General features: G+C 54.3%; 1 protein-coding gene and 1 long non-coding RNA gene across 2 annotated transcripts in view; both read right to left on the bottom strand.

Moving 5' to 3' along the window:
• Positions 1 to 461: 461 nt before the first annotated feature.
• LOC144490971 (uncharacterized) lies at positions 462 to 3692 on the bottom strand. Its single transcript, XR_013497380.1, has 3 exons — positions 3561 to 3692; positions 1352 to 1455; positions 462 to 549 (listed from the first exon to the last, which is right to left on the bottom strand). It is a non-coding gene; the product is annotated as an uncharacterized LOC144490971 (long non-coding RNA).
• Positions 3693 to 3711: 19 nt separating this feature from the next.
• The window catches only part of LOC144490972 (plexin-B1-like), a 17098-nt gene continuing 1182 nt past the window's right edge, over positions 3712 to 19627 (bottom strand). Inside the window, exons 2-9 of the mRNA XM_078208646.1 lie at positions 19503 to 19627; positions 17237 to 17385; positions 14155 to 14255; positions 13797 to 14014; positions 8021 to 8199; positions 5944 to 6010; positions 4435 to 4688; positions 3712 to 3718 (exon numbers count right to left, since the gene is read on the bottom strand). The exon at positions 19503 to 19627 is cut by the window's right edge and continues 34 nt beyond it. Coding sequence (XP_078064772.1) covers positions 3712 to 3718; positions 4435 to 4688; positions 5944 to 6010; positions 8021 to 8199; positions 13797 to 14014; positions 14155 to 14255; positions 17237 to 17385; positions 19503 to 19627 — 1100 coding nt within the window. The remainder of the gene's footprint in view (positions 3719 to 4434; positions 4689 to 5943; positions 6011 to 8020; positions 8200 to 13796; positions 14015 to 14154; positions 14256 to 17236; positions 17386 to 19502) is intronic.

Here is a 19627-nt window from a genome sequence, read left to right as displayed (position 1 = left end):
CCCCACCCCCCCTCCCCTCACCCCCCTCCCCTCACCCCCCCTCCCCTCAACCCCCCCCCTCCCCCACCCCCCCCCCCCCCCTCACCCCCCCCTCCCCTCAACCCCCCCCTCCCCTCACCCCCCCCTCCCCTCAACCCCCCCCTCCCTCAACCCCCCCTCCCCTCACCCCCCCTCCCTCACCCCCCCTCCTCTAATCCACCCCCCTCCCTCCCCCCCTCCCCTCACCCCCCCTCCCCTCCCCCCCTCCCTCACCCCCCCTCCCCACCCCCCCTCCCCTCACCCCCCTCCTCCACCCCCCCCTCCCCTCACCCCCCCCCTCCTCCCCCCCTCCTCACCCCCCTCCTCTCCCACCCCCCCCCCCCTCCCTCACCCCCCCCTCCCCCACCACCCTCCCTCCCACCCCCCCCACCCCCCCCCCCCCCTCACCGTGCGTTCACGGATACCAGCCGGGTTCTACTCACTCTCGCTCAGGGTGTAGTCTCGGTGAGTCTCCTGGGCAGCGTGGTGTGGGCCTTTAGGGACCAGGGCCACCGTCGCTCCGTCCGGAACCTGGCGGAGAGGAAAGGCAGCGGGCGGTCAGTGCTGGATATTCCGTCCGTAACCCGCCTCCTCCACCCTCCCGGGCAGCGCCTTCCAGACCCTCACCACCCTCTGGGTAAAAAGCTTTTCCTCACATCCCCCCTAAACCTCCTGCCCCTCACCTTGAGCCTGTGTCCCCCTCGTGACTGACCCTTCAACTAAGGGGAACAGCTGCTCCTTATTCCACTCTGTCCGTGTCTCTCATAATCTTAACACCTCGATCAGGTCGCCCCTCAGTCTTCTCTGCTCCAACCAAAACAACCCAAGCCTATCCAACCTCTCTTCATAAATTCAATGCTCCGTCCCAGGCAGCATCCTGGTGAATCTCCTCTGCACCCCCTCCAGTGCAATCACATCCTTCCGATAGTGTGGCGACCAGAACTGCACACCTCACCAACGCTCTGTCCATCTCCCTCTCTCGCCTCCCTCCCTTTCACTGTGGGGTTCTCGGGGAGGGAGTGGGTTCAGGACACATTCCCCCGCCACCCCACCCCCCCCCCCACCCCCCCCCTGCCATTCCCCCCCCACCATTCCCCCCCAACACCCCGCCCCCCCCCCACCCCCCCCTGCCATTTCCCCCCCCCGCCGCCGCCCGCCCCCCCCACCCCCCCACTGCCATTTCCCCCCCCCCGCCCCCTCACCCCCCCTGCCATTCCCCCCCACCCCCCCCTGCCATTCCCCCCGTCCCCCGTCCCCCCCAACACCCCGCCCCCCCACCCCCCCTGCCATTCCCCCCCCCCCCCACCGCCCCCCCCCCCCCCCCCCCCCTCACCTGGTAGTGCTGCAGTGTGTTCAAACGTTTCCAAGGACCCTCAACGACGGAGGTAACATCCTCATTGGACAGGGTCAGGTGACCTCCGACCCCGGCTCGCCATTCTGCTCAACAGAAAGAAGATTAGAAATGGAGGACAATGGTCCCCACTCCACTCTCCGCCCCATTCCCCCTCCCCCGCACCCCCTAATCCTTCCCCATTCCCCCCTCCCCCGCACCCCCTAATCCTTCCCCATTCCCCCGCACCCCCTAATCCTTCCCCATTCCCCTCCCCCGCACCCCCTAATCCTTCCCCATTCCCCCGCACCCCCTAATCCTTCCCCATTCCCCCTCCCCCGCACACCCTAATCCTTCCCCATTCCCCTCCCCCGCACGCCCTAATCCTTCCCCATTCCCCCGCACCCCTAATCCTTCCCCATTCCCCCCTCCCCCGCACGCCCGAATCCTTCCCCATTCCCCCTCCCCCGCACGCCCTAATCCTTCCCCATTCCCCCCTCCCCGCACCCCTAATCCTTCCCCATTCCCCCCTCCCCCGCACCCCCTAATCCTTCCCCATTCCCCCCTCCCCGCACCCCCTAATCCTTCCCCATTCCCCCCTCCCCCGCACACCCCCATTCTCCCCCATTCCCCCCTCCCCCGCACCCCCTAATCCTTCCCCATTCCCCCCTCCCCCCACACCCCCGCCCCATTCCCCCCTCCCCCCTCCCCCACTCTCCGCCCCATTCCTCCTCTCCTCCCCCCACACCCCCACTCTCTGCCCCATTCCTCCCCCCCCACACCCCCACTCTCAGCCCCATTGCCCCATTCCCCCTTCCCTCCCCCTCTCCCACACCCCTCACTCTCCGCCCCATTCCTCCTCCCCTCCCCCCTCACCCCCACTCTCCGCCCCATTCCCCCCTCCCCCTCCCCACCCCCTCCCTCCCCCACCGCCTCCCCGCCCTCATGAATCTGGCTTTGATCGGGGCCCAGCAGGAACGCAGTATTCTGAAAGCAACTTTAACAGATTCAAACATGGGCGTGGTGACACAGTGGGTTAGCACTGCTGCCGCACAGCGCCAGGGACCCGGGTTCGATTCCCGGTTTGGGTCACTGTCTGTGCGGAGTCTGCACGTTCTCCCCGTGTCTGCGTGGGTTTCCTCCGGGAGCTCCGGTTTCCTCCCACAGTCCGAAAGATGTGTAGGTTAGGGTGGATTGGCCGTGCTAAATTGCCCCTTAGTGTCAGGGGGATTAGCAGGGTAAATGTGTGGGGTTATGGGAAAGGGTCTGGGTGGGATTGTGGTTGGTGCAGACTCGATGGGCCGAATGGCCTCCTTCTGCACTGTCGGGATTCTATGAAAACATCCCAAGATTCAGAGGAGGGCGAATCAGACCCACGTTCACCCGGGAGAGGGTACGGACAGGGGTCAAATATTCACACAAAGAGTGTCAAACAGGGGGAGACAGAGAGAGACAGAGAGAGAGACAGAGAGAGAGAGAGAGACAGAGAGAGAGAGACAGAGAGAGAGACAGAGAGAGAGAGACAGAGAGAGAGACAGAGAGAGAGAGAGAGAGACAGAGAGAGAGACAGAGAGAGAGAGAGAGACAGAGAGAGAGACAGAGAGAGAGAGAGACAGAGAGAGAGACAGAGAGAGAGACAGAGAGAGACAGAGAGAGAGACAGAGAGAGAGACAGAGAGAGAGACAGAGAGAGAGACAGAGAGAGAGACAGAGAGAGAGACAGAGAGAGAGAGAGACAGAGAGAGACAGAGAGAGACAGAGAGAGAGACAGAGAGAGAGACAGAGAGAGACAGAGAGAGACAGAGAGAGAGACAGAGAGAGAGACAGAGAGAGAGACAGAGAGAGAGAGAGACAGAGAGAGAGACAGAGAGAGAGACAGAGAGAGAGACAGAGAGAGAGACAGAGAGAGAGATATGGGGTAAAACATTTAGGATTGAGATCGGGAGAAAGTTCTTCACTCAGAGGGTGTTGAACCTGTGGAACTTTGCCCCACAGGAGAGAATTGGGACTCGATTTGGATAACAAGGGGATGGATAGATTCCTGCCCTTGGAACGGTGTGCAGGGGGGACGGGGAGAGTACGGGCGGTGAGGATCGGCCAGGATAGTATTGAATGGCGCAGTGGCCTCAAAGGGCTGAATGACCTCCTGCTGTTCCTGTTTTGGATGTTCTGTTGAGGTGCAGTGAAGAGTGAGGGGTAGAGGGTGAGTGTACCGAGCTCCAGAGTGCTCCCTCGAGGCCGCTGTGAGAATGGAACCCCTTGTGAACCTGCTCCAGGATCTTCTCCTTAGCCTGGTTAATGGTGTCCACATCCAGAACCTTGACTGGGACAGTGGGAGCCCCGCAGTCTCCTTCACAATCACACTCAGCACCTGGAACCACAGGAGGGAGACTCAGAGTCAACAAAACCAGCACTCCCTCAGCACTGACCCTCCCACAGTGCGGCGCTCCCTCAGCACTGACCCTCCCACAGTGCGGCGCTCCCTCAGCACTGACCCTCCCACAGTGCGGCGTTCCCTCAGTACTGACACTCCCACAGTGCGGCGCTCCCTCAGCACTGACCCTCCCACAGTGCGGTGCTCACTCGACACTGACGCTCCCACAGTGCAGTGCTCCCTCAGCACTGACCCTCCCACAGTGCGGCGCTCCCTCAGCACTGACCCTCCCACAGTGCGGCGCTCCCTCGACACTGACGCTCCCACAGTGCGGTGCTCCCTCAGCACTGACCCTCCCGCAGTGCGGCGTTCCCTCAGTACTGACACTCCCACAGTGCGGCGCTCCCTCAGCACTGACCCTCCCACAGTGCGGCGCTCCCTCAGCACTGACCCTCCCACAGTGCGGCGCTCCCTCAGCACTGACCCTCCCACAGTGCGGCGCTCCCTCGACACTGACGCTTCCACAGTGCGGTGCTCCCTCAGCACTGACCCTCCCGCAGTGCGGCGTTCCCTCAGTACTGACACTCCCACAGTGCGGCGCTCCCTCAGCACTGACCCTCCACAGTGCGGCGCTCCCTCAGTACTGACACTCCCACAGTGCGGCGCTCCCTCAGCACTGACCCTCCACAGTGCGGCGCTCCCTCAGCACTGACCCTCCCACAGTGCGGTGTCTCTGGGCTGTATTAGCGGGGGAGGGTGTACGCTCGGTGCGGTTTGGGGGGATCTGGAAAGGGGCTATGAATTGGGATATTTCACTCACCAGTGGTTTATATTCTATATCCTCTCGGAGGAGGCGATTATCGTTGAGTGTATACTTGGCTTTCCCCGTTCTCTGGTCCACTGGTCCCTTGTCCACCTGATGTTTGATTGCTCTCACCAACATGTGGAGAGGTTCCCCAGCACGTTCCTGAGGGACGAGGCAGGGTCAGACTGTCAGATCCTCATCACCCACCCGACACACGCACACCGTCGCACACTCGCTCTCACACACACCGTCTCACACTCGCTCTCACACACACTGTCTCACACTCGCTCTCACACACACTGTCTCACACTCTCTCTCACACACACCGTCTCACACTCGCTCTCACACACTGTCTCACACTCGCTCTCACACACTGTCTCACACTCTCTCTCACACACACCGCCTCACACTCGCTCTTACACACCGTCTCACACTCGCTCTCACACACACTGTCTCACACTCTCTCTCACACACACCGTCTCACACTCGCTCTCACACACACTGTCTCACACTCTCTCTCACACACACTGTCTCACACTCGCTCTCACACACACTGTCTCACACTCTCTCTCACACACACCGTCTCACACTCGCTCTCACACACTGTCTCACACTCGCTCTCACACACTGTCTCACACTCTCTCTCACACACACCGTCGCACACTCGCTCTCACACACACCGTCTCACACTCGCTCTCACACACACTGTCTCACACTCGCTCTCACACACACTGTCTCACACTCGCTCTCACACACACCGTCTCACACTCGCTCTCACACACTGTCTCACACTCGCTCTCACACACACCGTCGCACACTCGCTCTCACACACACCGTCTCACACTCGCTCTCACACACACTGTCTCACACTCGCTCTCACACACACTGTCTCACACTCGCTCTCACACACACTGTCTCACACTCTCTCTCACACACACTGTCTCACACTCTCTCTCACACACACCGTCTCACACTCGCTCTCACACACTGTCTCACACTCGCTCTCACACACTGTCTCACACTCTCTCTCACACACCGTCTCACACTCTCTCTCACACACTGTCTCACACTCTCTCTCACACACACTGTCTCACACTCTCTCTCACACACTGTCTCACACTCTCTCTCACACACTGTCTCACACTCGCTCTCATACACCGTCTCACACTCGCTCTCACACACTGTCTCACACTCGCTCTCACACACTGTCTCACACTCTCTCTCACACACACCGTCTCACACTCGCTCTCACACACTGTCTCACACTCGCTCTCACACACTGTCTCACACTCGCTCTCACACACTGTCTCACACTCGCTCTCACACACACTGTTTCTCGTGGTCAGTCTCAGTCGGAGGGCCTGTCTGATACGTGCACAGATTAGACACACAGATTGTCCGAGAATATCTCACTCACCCGGAGGAAGGTGTAGAGACAGAGTGAAATCCAGTTTGTCAGCAATTTCTCCACCACTGTCTCCGTCCTAAAAACACAAGAAACAAGAATAAAGCTCCCTCTACACTGTCCCCATCAAACACTCCCAGGACAGGTACAGCACGGGGTTAGATACAGAGTAAAGCTCCCTCTACACTGTCCCCATCAAACACTCCCAGGACAGGTACAGCACGGGGTTAGATACAGAGTAAAGCTCCCTCTACACTGTCCCCATCAAACACTCCCAGGACAGGTACAGCACGGGGTTAGATACAGAGTAAAGCTCCCTCTACACTGTCCCCATCAAACACTCCCAGGACAGGTACAGCACGGGGTTAGATACAGAGTAAAGCTCCCTCTACACTGTCCCCATCAAACACTCCCAGGACAGGTACAGCACAGGGTTAGATACAGAGTAAAGCTCCCTCTACACTGTCCCCATCAAACACTCCCAGGACAGGTACAGCACGGGGTTAGATACAGAGTAAAGCTCCCTCTACACTGTCCCCATCAAACACTCCCAGGACAGGTACAGCACGGGGTTAGATACAGAGTAAAGCTCCCTCTACACTGTCCCCATCAAACACTCCCAGGACAGGTACAGCACGGGGTTAGATACAGAGTAAAGCTCCCTCTACACTGTCCCCATCAAACACTCCCAGGACAGGTACAGCACGGGGTTAGATACAGAGTAAAGCTCCCTCTACACTGTCCCCATCAAACACTCCCAGGACAGGTACAGCACGGGGTTAGATACAGAGTAAAGCTCCCTCTACACTGTCCCCCATCAAACACTCCCAGGACAGGTACAGCACGGGGTTAGATACAGAGTAAAGCTCCCTCTACACTGTCCCCATCAAACACTCCCAGGACAGGTACAGCACGGGGTTAGATACAGAGTAAAGCTCCCTCTACACTGTCCCCATCAAACACTCCCAGGACAGGTACAGCACAGGGTTAGATACAGAGTAAAGCTCCCTCTACACTGTCCCCATCAAACACTCCCAGGACAGGTACAGCACGGGGTTAGATACAGAGTAAAGCTCCCTCTGCACTGTCTCCATCAAACACTCCCAGGACAGGTACAGCATGGGGTTAGATACAGAGTAACTCCCTCTACACTGTCCCCCATCAAACACTCCCAGGACAGGTACAGCACGGGGTTAGATACAGAGTAAAGCTCCCTCTACACTGTCCCCCATCAAACACTCCCAGGACAGGTACAGCACGGGGTTAGATACAGAGTAAAGCTCCCTCTACACTGTCCCCATCAAACACTCCCAGGACAGGTACAGCATGGGGTTAGATACAGAGTAAAGCTCCCTCTACACTGTCCCCCATCAAACACTCCCAGGACAGGTACAGCACGGGGTTAGATACAGAGTAAAGCTCCCTCTACACTGTCCCCCATCAAACACTCTCAGGACAGGTACAGCACGGGGTTAGATACAGAGTAAAGCTCCCTCTACACTGTCCCCATCAAACACTCCCAGGACAGGTACAGCACGGGGTTAGATACAGAGTAAAGCTCCCTCTACACTGTCCCCATCAAACACTCCCAGGACAGGTACAGCACGGGGTTAGATACAGAGTAAAGCTCCCTCTACACTGTCCCCATCAAACACTCCCAGGACAGGTACAGCACGGGGTTAGATACAGAGTAAAGCTCCCTCTACACTGTCCCCCATCAAACACTCCCAGGACAGGTACAGCGCAGGGTTAGATACAGAGTAAAGCTCCCTCTACACTGTCCCCATCAAACACACCCAGGACAGGTACAGCACGGGGTTAGATACAGAGTAAAGCTCCCTCTACACTGTCCCCCATCAAACACTCCCAGGACAGGTACAGCACGGGGTTAGATACAGAGTAAAGCTCCCTCTATACTGTCCCCATCAAACACTCCCAGGACAGGTACAGCACAGGGTTAGATACAGAGTAAAGCTTCCTCTACACTGTCCCCATCAAACACTCCCAGGACAGGTACAGCACGGGGTTAGATACAGAGTAAAGCTCCCTCCACACTGTGCGCTGAGTTGGATATTAAGTGTGGGAGTACCTGCGCAGCATGAGTTTGGGATTCTTTGCCACGTATTGGTCGATTAAAGTGGACAGGAGAGTCTTCATGATGTCAGTGACATACTCGAGCTTCCCATGTAGGGCCACAGTCAGTAACGATGCGACATATCCCCTGTCCCGGTGGCTAAATGTTCTCTGATCTTCCAGCGTTTGAATGAGCTGTGAGAAAGACAAGAAGTAAATCTTATTGCAGAGCAGAGAGAGAGGCCATTCAGCCCATTCTAACTGTGCTGGCTCTTTGGAACATCTATCCAATTAATCCCTCTCTCCCCTTCCCTCTCTCCGTCCCTCCCTCACACCAGCTCTCCCCCGTCTCTCCCCCTCCCGCTCGTTCCCCCCGTCTCCCTGTGAATTTTCCCCCTCCCAGTATTTCTCCCCCTCTCTGAGGGTGAATCTGCTCCCACCGCCCTCTCAGGCAGCGCCTTCCAGATCACAACAACTCGCCGTGTCAGTAAAATTCTCCCCATCTCTCCCCCCGCCTCTGGTTCATTTACCGATTCTCTTCACTCTGTGTCTCCCCCTCCCTCGCTCTCTGGTTCCCCACCCTCCTGTCGCTGGGAAACACTTTCTCCTCATTCACTCGATCGAGACCCCCTCGCGACAGTGACTGCCTCGATTCAATCTCCCCCTGAACCTTCCCCGCTCCGAGGAGAACGATCCCAGCCACTCCCAATCTCTCTCTCTCTCTCTGCACAGGAACTGAAGTCTTTCACACTCGGAGCACTGTGCACAGTTCCCGTCTCCATATCACTCAGTTAGACCCACACTGGGAGCACTGTGCACAGTTCCAGTCTCCATATCCCTCGGTTAGACCCACACTGGGAGCACTGTGCACAGTTCCAATCCCCATATCCCTCGGTTAGACCCACACTGGGAGCACTGTGCACAGTTCCAATCCCCATATCCCTCGGTTAGACCCACACTGGGAGCACTGTGCACAGTTCCCGTCTCCATATCACTCAGTTAGACCCACACTGGGAGCACTGTGCACAGTTCCAATCCCCATATCCCTCGGTTAGACCCACACTGGGAGCACTGTGCACAGTTCCAATCCCCATATCCCTCGGTTACACCCACACTGGGAGCACTGTGCACAGTTCCAGTCTCCATATCCCTCGGTTAGACCCACACTGGGAGCACTGTGCACAGTTCCAGTCTCCATATCCCTCAGTTAGACCCACACTGGGAGCACTGTGCACAGTTCCAGTCTCCGTGTCCCTCGGTTAGACCCACACTGGGAGCACTGTGCACAGTTCCAGTCTCCGTGTCCCTCGGTTAGACCCTCACTGGGAGCACTGTGCACAGTTCTGGTCTCTGTATTATCGAAGGACATGGAGACGCGGGAGAAGGTGCAAGGAAAATCCAAGAATTGGGAGATTTTAACTGTAAGAAAATCTTGAACAGGCTGGTGGGTGGGGCCTCTTTTCTCTCAAACAGAGAAGGCTGAGGGGGTGACCTGATCGAGATCTTTAACATGATGGCGGGGGTTTCGATCGGGTCAAGATCCCACGGGGAGTGGGGGAGAATGTGGGACTCGCTCCCACGGGGAGTGGGGGAGAATGTGGGACTTGCTCCCACGGGGAGTGGGGGAGAATGTGGGACTCGCTCCCACGGGGAGTGGGGGAGAATGTGGGACTCGCTCCCACGGGGAGTGGGGGAGAATGTGGGACTCGCTCCCACGGGGAGTGGGGGAGAATGTGGGACTCCCTCCCACGGGGAGTGGGGGAGAATGTGGGACTCGCTCCCACGGGGAGTGGGGGAGAATGTGGGACTCCCTCCCACGGGGAGTGGGGGAGAATGTGGGACTCGCTCCCACGGGGAGTGGGGGAGAATGTGGGACTCGCTCCCACGGGGAGTGGGGGAGAATGTGGGACTCGCTCCCACGGGGAGTGGGGGAGAATGTGGGACTCGCTCCCACAGGGAGTGGCGGAGAATGCGGGACTCGCTCCCACGGGGAGTGGGGGAGAATGTGGGACTCGCTCCCACGGGGAGTGGGGGAGAATGTGGGACTCGTTCCCACGGGGAGTGGGGGTGAATGTGGGACTCGCTCCCACGGGGGCAGTGGGAAGAAGGTGGGGCTGGCGGAGGTAAATAATGTGGATGTGTTTAAGCGGGGGTGAGGGGTGAGGGTGATGTTGTGTAAACACATGAGAAAGAATGATGTGGAAGGATATGAGGGAGACGAAGGGAGGGGGTGGGGGCAGAGACACTAGTACGAAGCAGAAGGGCCGAATGGCCTGTCTCTGTGCCGGGATTGAGGCGGGGGAACACTTGTGTCAACAGAGTTGAATCCTCTGTCGAGAGCTCTGGTTTGGAAATAGCGATGGAGACAGTTCATGGTGGAAAGATGGAGACATGGTGTGACCACGCAGGCTGTGTTCTCAGCCCCCTACTATACTCCTGATACACCCCTGACTGTGTGGCCAAATTCCACTCCAATTCCATTTTCAAGTTTGCTGACGACACCACCGTAGTGGGTCGGATCTCAAACAATGACGAGACAGAGTACAGGAATGAGATAGAGAATCTGGTGAACTGGTGCGGCAACAATAATCTCTCCCTCAATGTCAACAAAACGAAGGAGATTGTCATCGACTTCAGGAAGTGTAAAGGAGAACATGCCCCTGTCTACATCAACGGGGACGAAGTAGAAAGGTTCAAGAGCTTCAGGTTTTTAGGTGTCCAGATCACCAACAACCTGTCCTGGTCCCCCCCATGCCGACACTATAGTTAAGAAAGCCCCACCAATGCCTCTACTTTCTCAAAAGACTAAGGAAATTTGCCATGTCAGCTACATCTCTCACCAACTTTTACAGATGCTCCATAGAAAGCATTCTTTCTGGTTGTATCACAGCTTGGTCTGGGCTCCTGCTCTGCCCAAACCCGCAAGGAACTACAAAGGGTTGTGAATGTAGCCCAATCCATCACGCAAACCAGCCTCCCATCCATTGACTCTGTCTACACTTCCCGCTGCCTCGGGGAAAGCAGCAGCATAATCAACAACCCCACACACCCCGGACATTCTCTCTTCCAACGTACCAACCGACTCAAGAACAGCTTCTTCCCTGCTGCTGTCAGACTTTTGAATGGACCTACCTCGCATTAAGTTGATCTTTCTCTACACCCTAGCTATGACTGTAACACTACATTCTGCACTCTCTTGTTTCCTTTGCCCCTATGTACTCTATGAATGGTATGCACAGTGCGCAAGAAACAATACTTTTCACTGTATCCCAACACATGTGACAATAATAAATCAAATCATAGAAACTTATAAAATTCTAACAGGGTTAGACAGGGTAGATTCAGAAAGAATGTTCCCGATGGTGGGGGGAGTCCAGAACTAGGGGTCAGAGTTTGAGGATAAGGGGTAAATCTTTTAGAACTGAGGTGAGGAGAAATTTCTTCACCCAGAGGGTGGTGAATGTGTGGAATTCACTCCCACAGAAAGTAGCTGAGGCCAAAACGTTGTGTGATTTCAGGAAGAAATTAGATATCGCTCTTGGGGCTAAAGGGATCGAGGGATATGGGGGGGAAGGGGGGGATCAGGATATTGAATTTGATGATCAGCCGTGAGTGGTGGGAGTGTGGAATGAGCTGCCGGATAAAGTGGTAAATGCGGGGTCACTTTTAACATTTAAGAAAAACTTGGATGGGTTCATGGATGAGAGGGGTGTGGAGGGATATGGTCCAAGTGCAGGTCAGTGGGACTAGGCATAAAATGGTTCGGCACAGACAAGAAGGGCCAAAAGGCCTGTTCCTGAGCTGTAATTTTCTATGGTTCTATGATCAAAATGAATGGTGGAGCAGCTGGAAGGACCACTGTTATTTGTCATTTATATTAATGATTTGGATGAGAATATAGGGGGCATGGTTAGTAAGTTTGCAGATGACACTAAGATTGGTGGCATGGTGGACAGTGAAGAAAGTTATCTCCAATTGCAACAGGATCTTGATCAATTGGGCCAGTGGGCTGACGAATGGCAGATGGAGTTTAATTTAGATAAATGCGAGGTGATGCATTTTGGTAGATTGAACCAAGGCAGGACTTACTCAGTTAATGGTAGGGTGTTGGGGAGAGTTACAGAACAAAGAGATCTAGGGGTACGGGTTCATAGCTCCTTGAAAGTGGAGTTACAGGTGGACAGAGTGGTGAAGAAGGCATTCGGCATGCTTGGTTTCATTGGTCAGAACATTGAAAACAGGAGTTGGGGCGTCTTGTTGAAGTTGTACAAGACATTGGTAAGGCCACACTTGGAATACTGTGTACAGTTCTGATCACCCTATTATAGAAAGGATATTATTAAACTAGAAAGAGTGCAGAAAAGATTTACTTGGATGCTACCGGGACTTGAGGGTTTGAGTTATAAGGAGAGGCTGGATCGACTGGGACTTTTTCCTCTGGAGCGTAGGAGGCTGAGGGGTGATCTTATAGAGGTCTATAAAATAATGAGGGGCATAGATCAGCTGGATAGTCAATATCTTTTCCCAAAGGTAGGGGAGTCTAAAACTAGAGGGTATAGGTTTAAGGTGAGAGGGGAGAGATACAAAAGGGTCCAGAAAGTTTAAGTTTATTTATTAGTGTCACAAGTAGGCTTACATTAACACCGCAATGAAGTTACTGTGAAAATCCCCTAGTTGCCACACTCCAGCGCCTGTTCAGGTACACTGAGGGAGAATTTAGCACGGCCAATACACACTAACCAGCACGTCTTTCGGACAGTGGGAGGAAACCCACGCAGACACGGGGAGAACATGCAGACTCCGCACAGACAGTGACCCAAGCCGGGAATCGAACCCAGGTCTCTGGCGCTGAGAGGCAGCAGTGCTAACCACTGTGCCACTGTGCCACAATTGCTTCACACAGAGGGTGGTGAGTACATAAGAACATAAGAAATAGGAGCAGGAGTAGGCCATCTAGCCCCTCGAGCCTGCCCCGCCATTCAATAAGATCATGGCTGATCTGATAGTGGGTTCAGTTCCACTTACCCGCCCGCTCCCCATAACCCTTAATTCCCTTATTGATCAGAAATCTATCTACCTGTGCCTTAAACATATTTAACGAGGAAGCCTCCACTGCTTCAATGGGCAGAGAATTCCAGAGATTCACTACCCTCTGAGAGAAGACGTTCCTCCTCAACTCTGTCCTAAACTGACTCCCCCTTTATTTTGAGGCTGTGCCCTCTAGTTCGAGCTTCCTTTCTAAGTGGAAAGAATCTCTCCACCTCTACCCTATCCAGCCCCTTCATTATCTTAAATGTCTCTATAAGATCTCCCCTCAGCCTTCTAAACTCCAACGAGTACAGACCCAATCTACTCAATCTCTCCTCATAAGCTACACCCCTCGTCTCCGGTATCAACCTGGTGAACCTTCTCTGTACTCCCTCTAAGACCAATACATCCTTCCGCAAATAAGGGGACCAAAATTGCACACAGTACTCCAGTTGAGTGTCTAGTTGAGTGTCAGTGAGTGTCTTGAACGAGCTGCCAAAGGCAGTAGTAGAGGCGGGTACAATTTTAAAAAGCGTTTAGACAGTTACATGGGTATGATTGGTATGGAGGGATATGGGCCAAATGCGGGCAATTGGGACTAGTTTAGTGGTTAAAAGAAAACTGGTTAAAAGTTGGGCCGAGGGGCCTGTTTCCATGCTGTAAACCTCCAGGACGCTCGGGCCGAATGGCCTCCCCCTGCGTCTAGTTTCTATTTTGCTAAACGGAATGAAATCTGGGTGTGACGGAGCGGGACATTCACGTACCCGAATCAGGAAGACTTTATTGTTCAGGAGGTTGGCCAGTTGGTTCAGTCCCTGCTCGACAGTGTGGCGGCGCAGCTCTGAGAGGCCGAGGTCGCGACGCAGCGGCGACTCCTTGTGTCCCGGGAAGAAGATTCTCTCCGCAAACGACCGGTATTCCAGGAAGGGGATTCGAGTCCCCTCCAGATCCCCCGTCAGATCGTTCATCTCTGTCATCAGGTCTGCGGACAGCAAGAGGGAGGAGAGAGTTGGGGACAGTTACCAAGAGCAAGGGAGGTTCGGGTAACCGGTCTGAACTGGGGGAAGTAGAGGGGGGGGGGGGGGGGGGGGGGTGGGGGTGGGGGGGGGGGTGTTCCCTCACCTGTGAATTCCTTCCGACACTGATCACCAACTCTGGTCTCCAGGTTCACCAGCTGCACCAGAACCTTCTTGTAATCTCGCACAGCTTTCTGACTCTTCCTCCTGTATACCAAGAATTATCTCAGAGTTACTCACACTCCCAGGACAGGTACAGCACGGGGTTAGATACAGAGTAAAGCTCCCTCTACACTGTCCCCCATCAAACACTCCCAGGACAGGTACAGCACGGGGTTAGATACAGAGTAAAGCTCCCTCTACACTGTCCCCCATCAAACACTCCCAGGACAGGTACAGCACGGGGTTAGATACAGAGTAAAGCTCCCTCTGCACTGTCCCCCATCAAACACTCCCAGGACAGGTACAGCACGGGGTTAGATACAGAGTAAAGCTCCCTCTCCACTGTCCCCATCAAACACTCCCAGGACAGGTACGGCACGGGGTTAGATACAGAGTAAAGCTCCCTCTACACTGTCCCGATCAAACACTCCCAGGACAGGTACAGCACGGGGTTAGATACAGAGTAAAGCTCCCTCTACACTGTCCCCCATCAAACACTCCCAGGACAGGTACAGCACGGGGTTAGATACAGAGTAAAGCTCCCTCTACACTGTCCCCATCAAACACTCCCAGGACAGGTACAGCACGGGGTTAGATACAGAGTAAAGCTCCCTCTACACTGTCCCCATCAAACACTCCCAGGACAGGTACAGCACGGGGTTAGATACAGAGTAAAGCTCCCTCTACACTGTCCCCATCAAACACTCCCAGGACAGGTACAGCACGGGGTTAGATACAGAGTAAAGCTCCCTCTACACTGTCCCCATCAAACACTCCCAGGACAGGTACAGCACGGGGTTCGATACAGAGTAAAGCTCCCTCTACACTGTCCCCCATCAAACACTCCCAGGACAGGTACAGCACGGGGTTAGACACAGAGTAAAGCTCCCTCTACACTGTCCCCCATCAAACACTCCCAGGACAGGTACAGCACGGGGTTAGATACAGAGTAAAGCTCCCTCTACACTGTCCCCATCAAACACTCCCAGGACAGGTACAGCACGGGGTTAGATACAGAGTAAAGCTCCCTCTGCACTGTCCCCCATCAAACACTCCCAGGACAGGTACAGCACGGGGTTCGATACAGAGTAAAGCTCCCTCTACACTGTCCCCCATCAAACACTCCCAGGACAGGTACAGCACGGGGTTAGATACAGAGTAAAGCTCCCTCTACACTGTCCCCCATCAAACACTCCCAGGACAGGTACAGCACGGGGTTCGATACAGAGTAAAGCTCCCTCTACACTGTCCCCCATCAAACACTCCCAGGACAGGTACAGCACAGGGTTAGATACAGAGTAAAGCTCCCTCTACACTGTCCCCATCAAACACTCCCAGGACAGGTACAGCACGGGGTTAGATACAGAGTAAAGCTCCCTCTACACTGTCCCCATCAAACACTCCCAGGACAGGTACAGCACGGGGTTAGATACAGAGTAAAGCTCCCTCTACACTGTCCCCATCAAACACTCCCAGGACAGGTACAGCACAGGGTTAGATACAGAGTAAAGCTCCCTCTACACTGTCCCCATCAAACACTCCCAGGACAGGTACAGCACGGGGTTCGATACAGAGTAAAGCTCCCTCTACACTGTCCCCCATCAAACACTCCCAGGACAGGTACAGCACGGGGTTAGATACAGAGTAAAGCTCCCTCTACACTGTCCCCATCAAACACTCCCAGGACAGGTACAGCACGGGGTTAGATACAGAGTAAAGCTCCCTCTACACTGTCCCCCATCAAACACTCCCAGGACAGGAACAGCACGGGGTTAGATACAGAGTAAAGCTCCCTCTGCACTGTCCCCCATCAAACACTCCCAGGACAGGTACAGCACGGGGTTAGATACAGAGTAAAGCTCCCTCTACACTGTCCCCATCAAACACTCCCAGGACAGGTACAGCACGGGGTTAGATACAGAGTAAAGCTCCCTCTGCACTGTCCCCCATCAAACACTCCCAGGACAGGTACAGCACGGGGTTAGATACAGAGTAAAGCTCCCTCTACACTGTCCCCCATCAAACACTCCCAGGACAGGTACAGCATGGGGTTAGATACAGAGTAAAGCTCCCTCTACACTGTCCCCCATCAAACACTCCCAGGACAGGTACAGCACGGGGTTCGATACAGAGTAAAGTTCCCTCTACACTGTCCCCCATCAAACACTCCCAGGACAGGTACAGCACGGGGTTAGATACCGAGTAAAGCTCCCTCTACACTGTCCCCCATCAAACACTCCCAGGACAGGTACAGCACGGGGTTAGATACAGAGTAAAGCTCCCTCTACACTGTCCCCATCAAACACTCCCAGGACAGGTACAGCACGGGGTTAGATACAGAGTAAAGCTCCCTCTACACTGTCCCATATCAAACACTCCCAGGACAGGTACAGAGTAAAGCTCCCTCTACACTGTCCCTCATCAAACACTCCCAGGACAGGTACAGCACGGGGTTAGATACAGAGTAAAGCTCCCTCTACACTGTCCCCATCAAACACTCCCAGGACAGTTACAGCACGGGGTTAGATACAGAGTAAAGCTCCCTCTACACTGTCCCCCATCAAACACTCCCAGGACAGGTACAGCACGGGGTTAGATACAGAGTAAAGGTCCCTCTACACTGTCTCCATCAAACACTCCCAGGATAGGTACAGCACGGGGTTAGATACAGAGTAAAGCTCCCTCTACACTGTCCCCATCAAACACTCCCAGGACAGGTACAGCACGGGGTTAGATACAGAGTAAAGCTCCCTCTACACTATCCCCCATCAAACACTCCCAGGACAGGTACAGCACGGGGTTAGATACAGAGTAAAGCTCCCTCTACACTGTCCCCATCAAACACTCCCAGGACAGATACAGCACGGGGTTAGATACAGAGTAAAGCTCCCTCTACACTGTCCCCATCAAACACTCCCAGGACAGGTACAGCACGGGGTTCGATACAGGTCGGGGATGTTGGTGGTACGGCCGGGTTGGGGGGCCGGGGGTGGGGGGTGGTATCTGGGTCATGCTGAGGTCAGTACCTGTAAACGAGAATGATGATTGCCACGAGTAGCACCAAGAGCACCGCCCCAACCACCAGGCCGATCTTCGTGTGCAGGGTGAAGATCGCTTGTCCCTCTGTGTCGTAACGAACCGGACCCAGATCAAACCTCAGGTTTCCCATCTGCACCTGGGAGCAGAAGGAAACTATTAGAAAAATCTAAAGACACATTTATTCCAAGATTTCTTATTGTGTCATGTGTTGGGATACAATGAAAAGTATTGTTTCTTGCATGCTATACAAAGCATACCATACATAGAGTACATAGGGGAGAAGGAAAGGAGAGGGTGCAGAATGTAGTGTTCCAGTCATAGCTAGGGTGTAGAGAAAGATCAACTTAATGCGAGGTAGGTCCATTCAAAAGTCTGACAGCAGCAGGGAAGAAGCTGTTCTTGAGTCGGTCGGTAAGTGACCTCAGACTTTTGTATCTTTTTCCCAACGGAAGAAGGTGGAAGAGAGAATGTCCGGGGTGCGTGGGGTCCTTGATTATGTTGGCTGCTTTTCCCGAGGCAGCGGGAAGTGTAGACAGAGTCAATGGATGGGAGGCTGGTTTGAGTGATGGACTGGGCTTCATTCACGACCCTTTGTAGTTCCTTGTGCTCTTGGGCAGAGCAGGAGCCCAGACCAAGCTGTGATACACCCAGAAAGAATGCTTTCTATGGGGCATCTGTAAAAGTTGGTGAGAGTCGTGGCTGACATGGCAAATTTCCTTAGTCTCCTGAGAAAGTAGAGGTGTTGGTGGGGCTTTCTTAACTATAGTGTCGGCGTGGGGGGGACCAGGACAGGTTGTTGGTGATCTGGACACCTAAAAACTTGAAGCTCTCGACCCTTTCTACTTCGTCCCCGTTGATGTAGACAGGGGCATGTTCTCCTTTACGCTTCCTGAAGTCGATGACAATCTCCTTCGTTTTGTTGACATTGAGGGAGAGATTATTGTTGCCGCACCAGTTCACCAGATTCTCTATCTCATTCCTGTACTCTGTCTCGTCATTGTTTGAGATCCGACCCACTACGGTGGTGTCGTCAGCAAACTTGTAAATTGAATTGGAGGGGAATTTGGCCGCACAGTGATAGGTGTATAAGGAGTATAGCAGGGGGCTCAGAACACAGCCTTATGGGGCACCGGTGTTGAGGATGATCGTGGATTGACTCTCTCAATCAATCTAATGTTTATTTTCATTAATTCCTGGGACATGGGTGTCGCTGGCCGGGCCCAGCATTTATTGCCCATCCCTAGTTGCCCTTGGAGGGCAGTTGAGCATCAACCACATTGCTGTGGCTCTGGAGTCACATGTAGGCCAGACCGGGTAAGGACGGCAGATTTCCTTCCCTAAAGGAACCAGTTGGGTTTTTCCGATAATCAACAATGGGTCATCAGTAGATTCCTAATTCCAGATATTTTTTATCGAGTTCAAATTCCACTCCCTGCCGTGGCGGGATTCGAACCCGGGTCCCCAGAACATTCGCTCAGTTTCTGGATTAACAGTCGAGTGATAATACCTCTAGGCCATCGCCTCTTTCTCACACTCCATCTGTCTGTCTGTCTGTCTCTCTCTCTCTATCTGCCTGTCTGTCCGTCTGTCTCTCTCTCTCGCTCACTGTCTGTCTGTCACTGTCCCTCCCCTCCTCTCCTCCCCCTCCCCTCCTCCTCTCTCCCTCCCAGCGACAGTGAAGGAACTTCCGATATATTTCCAAGTCGGGATGGTGAATGACTCAGAGGGGGAACCTCCAGGTGGGGGTGATGGTGAGAGACAGAGAGAGAGAGAGAGACAAAGAGAGACAGAGAGAGGGAGACAGAGAGGGAGATAGAGAGCGGGAGACAGAGAGAGAGAGAGAGAAAAAAGAGAGAGAGACAGAGATAGAGAGAGAGAGAGAGAGAAAGAGAGAGAGAGAGACAGAGAGAGAGAGGCAGAGAGAGAGAGACAGAGAGCGAAAAGAGAGAGAAACAGAGAGAGAGAGACAGAGATAGAGAGAGAGAGAGAGAGAGAGAGACAGAGAGAGAGAGGCAGAGAGAGAGAGACAGAGAGAGAGAGAGAGAGACAGAGAGAGAGAGACAGAGAGAAAAGAGACAGAGAGAAAGACAGAGAGAGAGAGAGACAGAGAGAAAGACAGAGAGAGAGAAAGACAGAGAGAGAGAAAGACAGAGAGAGAGAAGAGAGAGAGAGAGAGGAGACAGAGAGAGGGAGACAGAGAGAGAAACAGAAAGAGACAGAGAGAAGTGGGGTGATTTTAATCTGGGAACTCACGGTGAACTGCGAAAGGTCTCCTTTCCCCGAGGCTTTGGGCTGAGATTTCGGGGGGATGCAGTACAGATTGTGATTGGTCAGAGTTTTCAGCACACACTTCTGGTCACCAATCAGAGCGATCACCT

The sequence above is a fragment of the Mustelus asterias genome, unplaced genomic scaffold, assembly GCF_964213995.1.
Source record: "Mustelus asterias unplaced genomic scaffold, sMusAst1.hap1.1 HAP1_SCAFFOLD_4138, whole genome shotgun sequence".
Taxonomy (NCBI): domain Eukaryota; kingdom Metazoa; phylum Chordata; class Chondrichthyes; order Carcharhiniformes; family Triakidae; genus Mustelus; species Mustelus asterias.
Note: the sequence above shows the minus strand (reverse complement) of the source record. Positions and strands in the feature narration are given on the sequence as shown.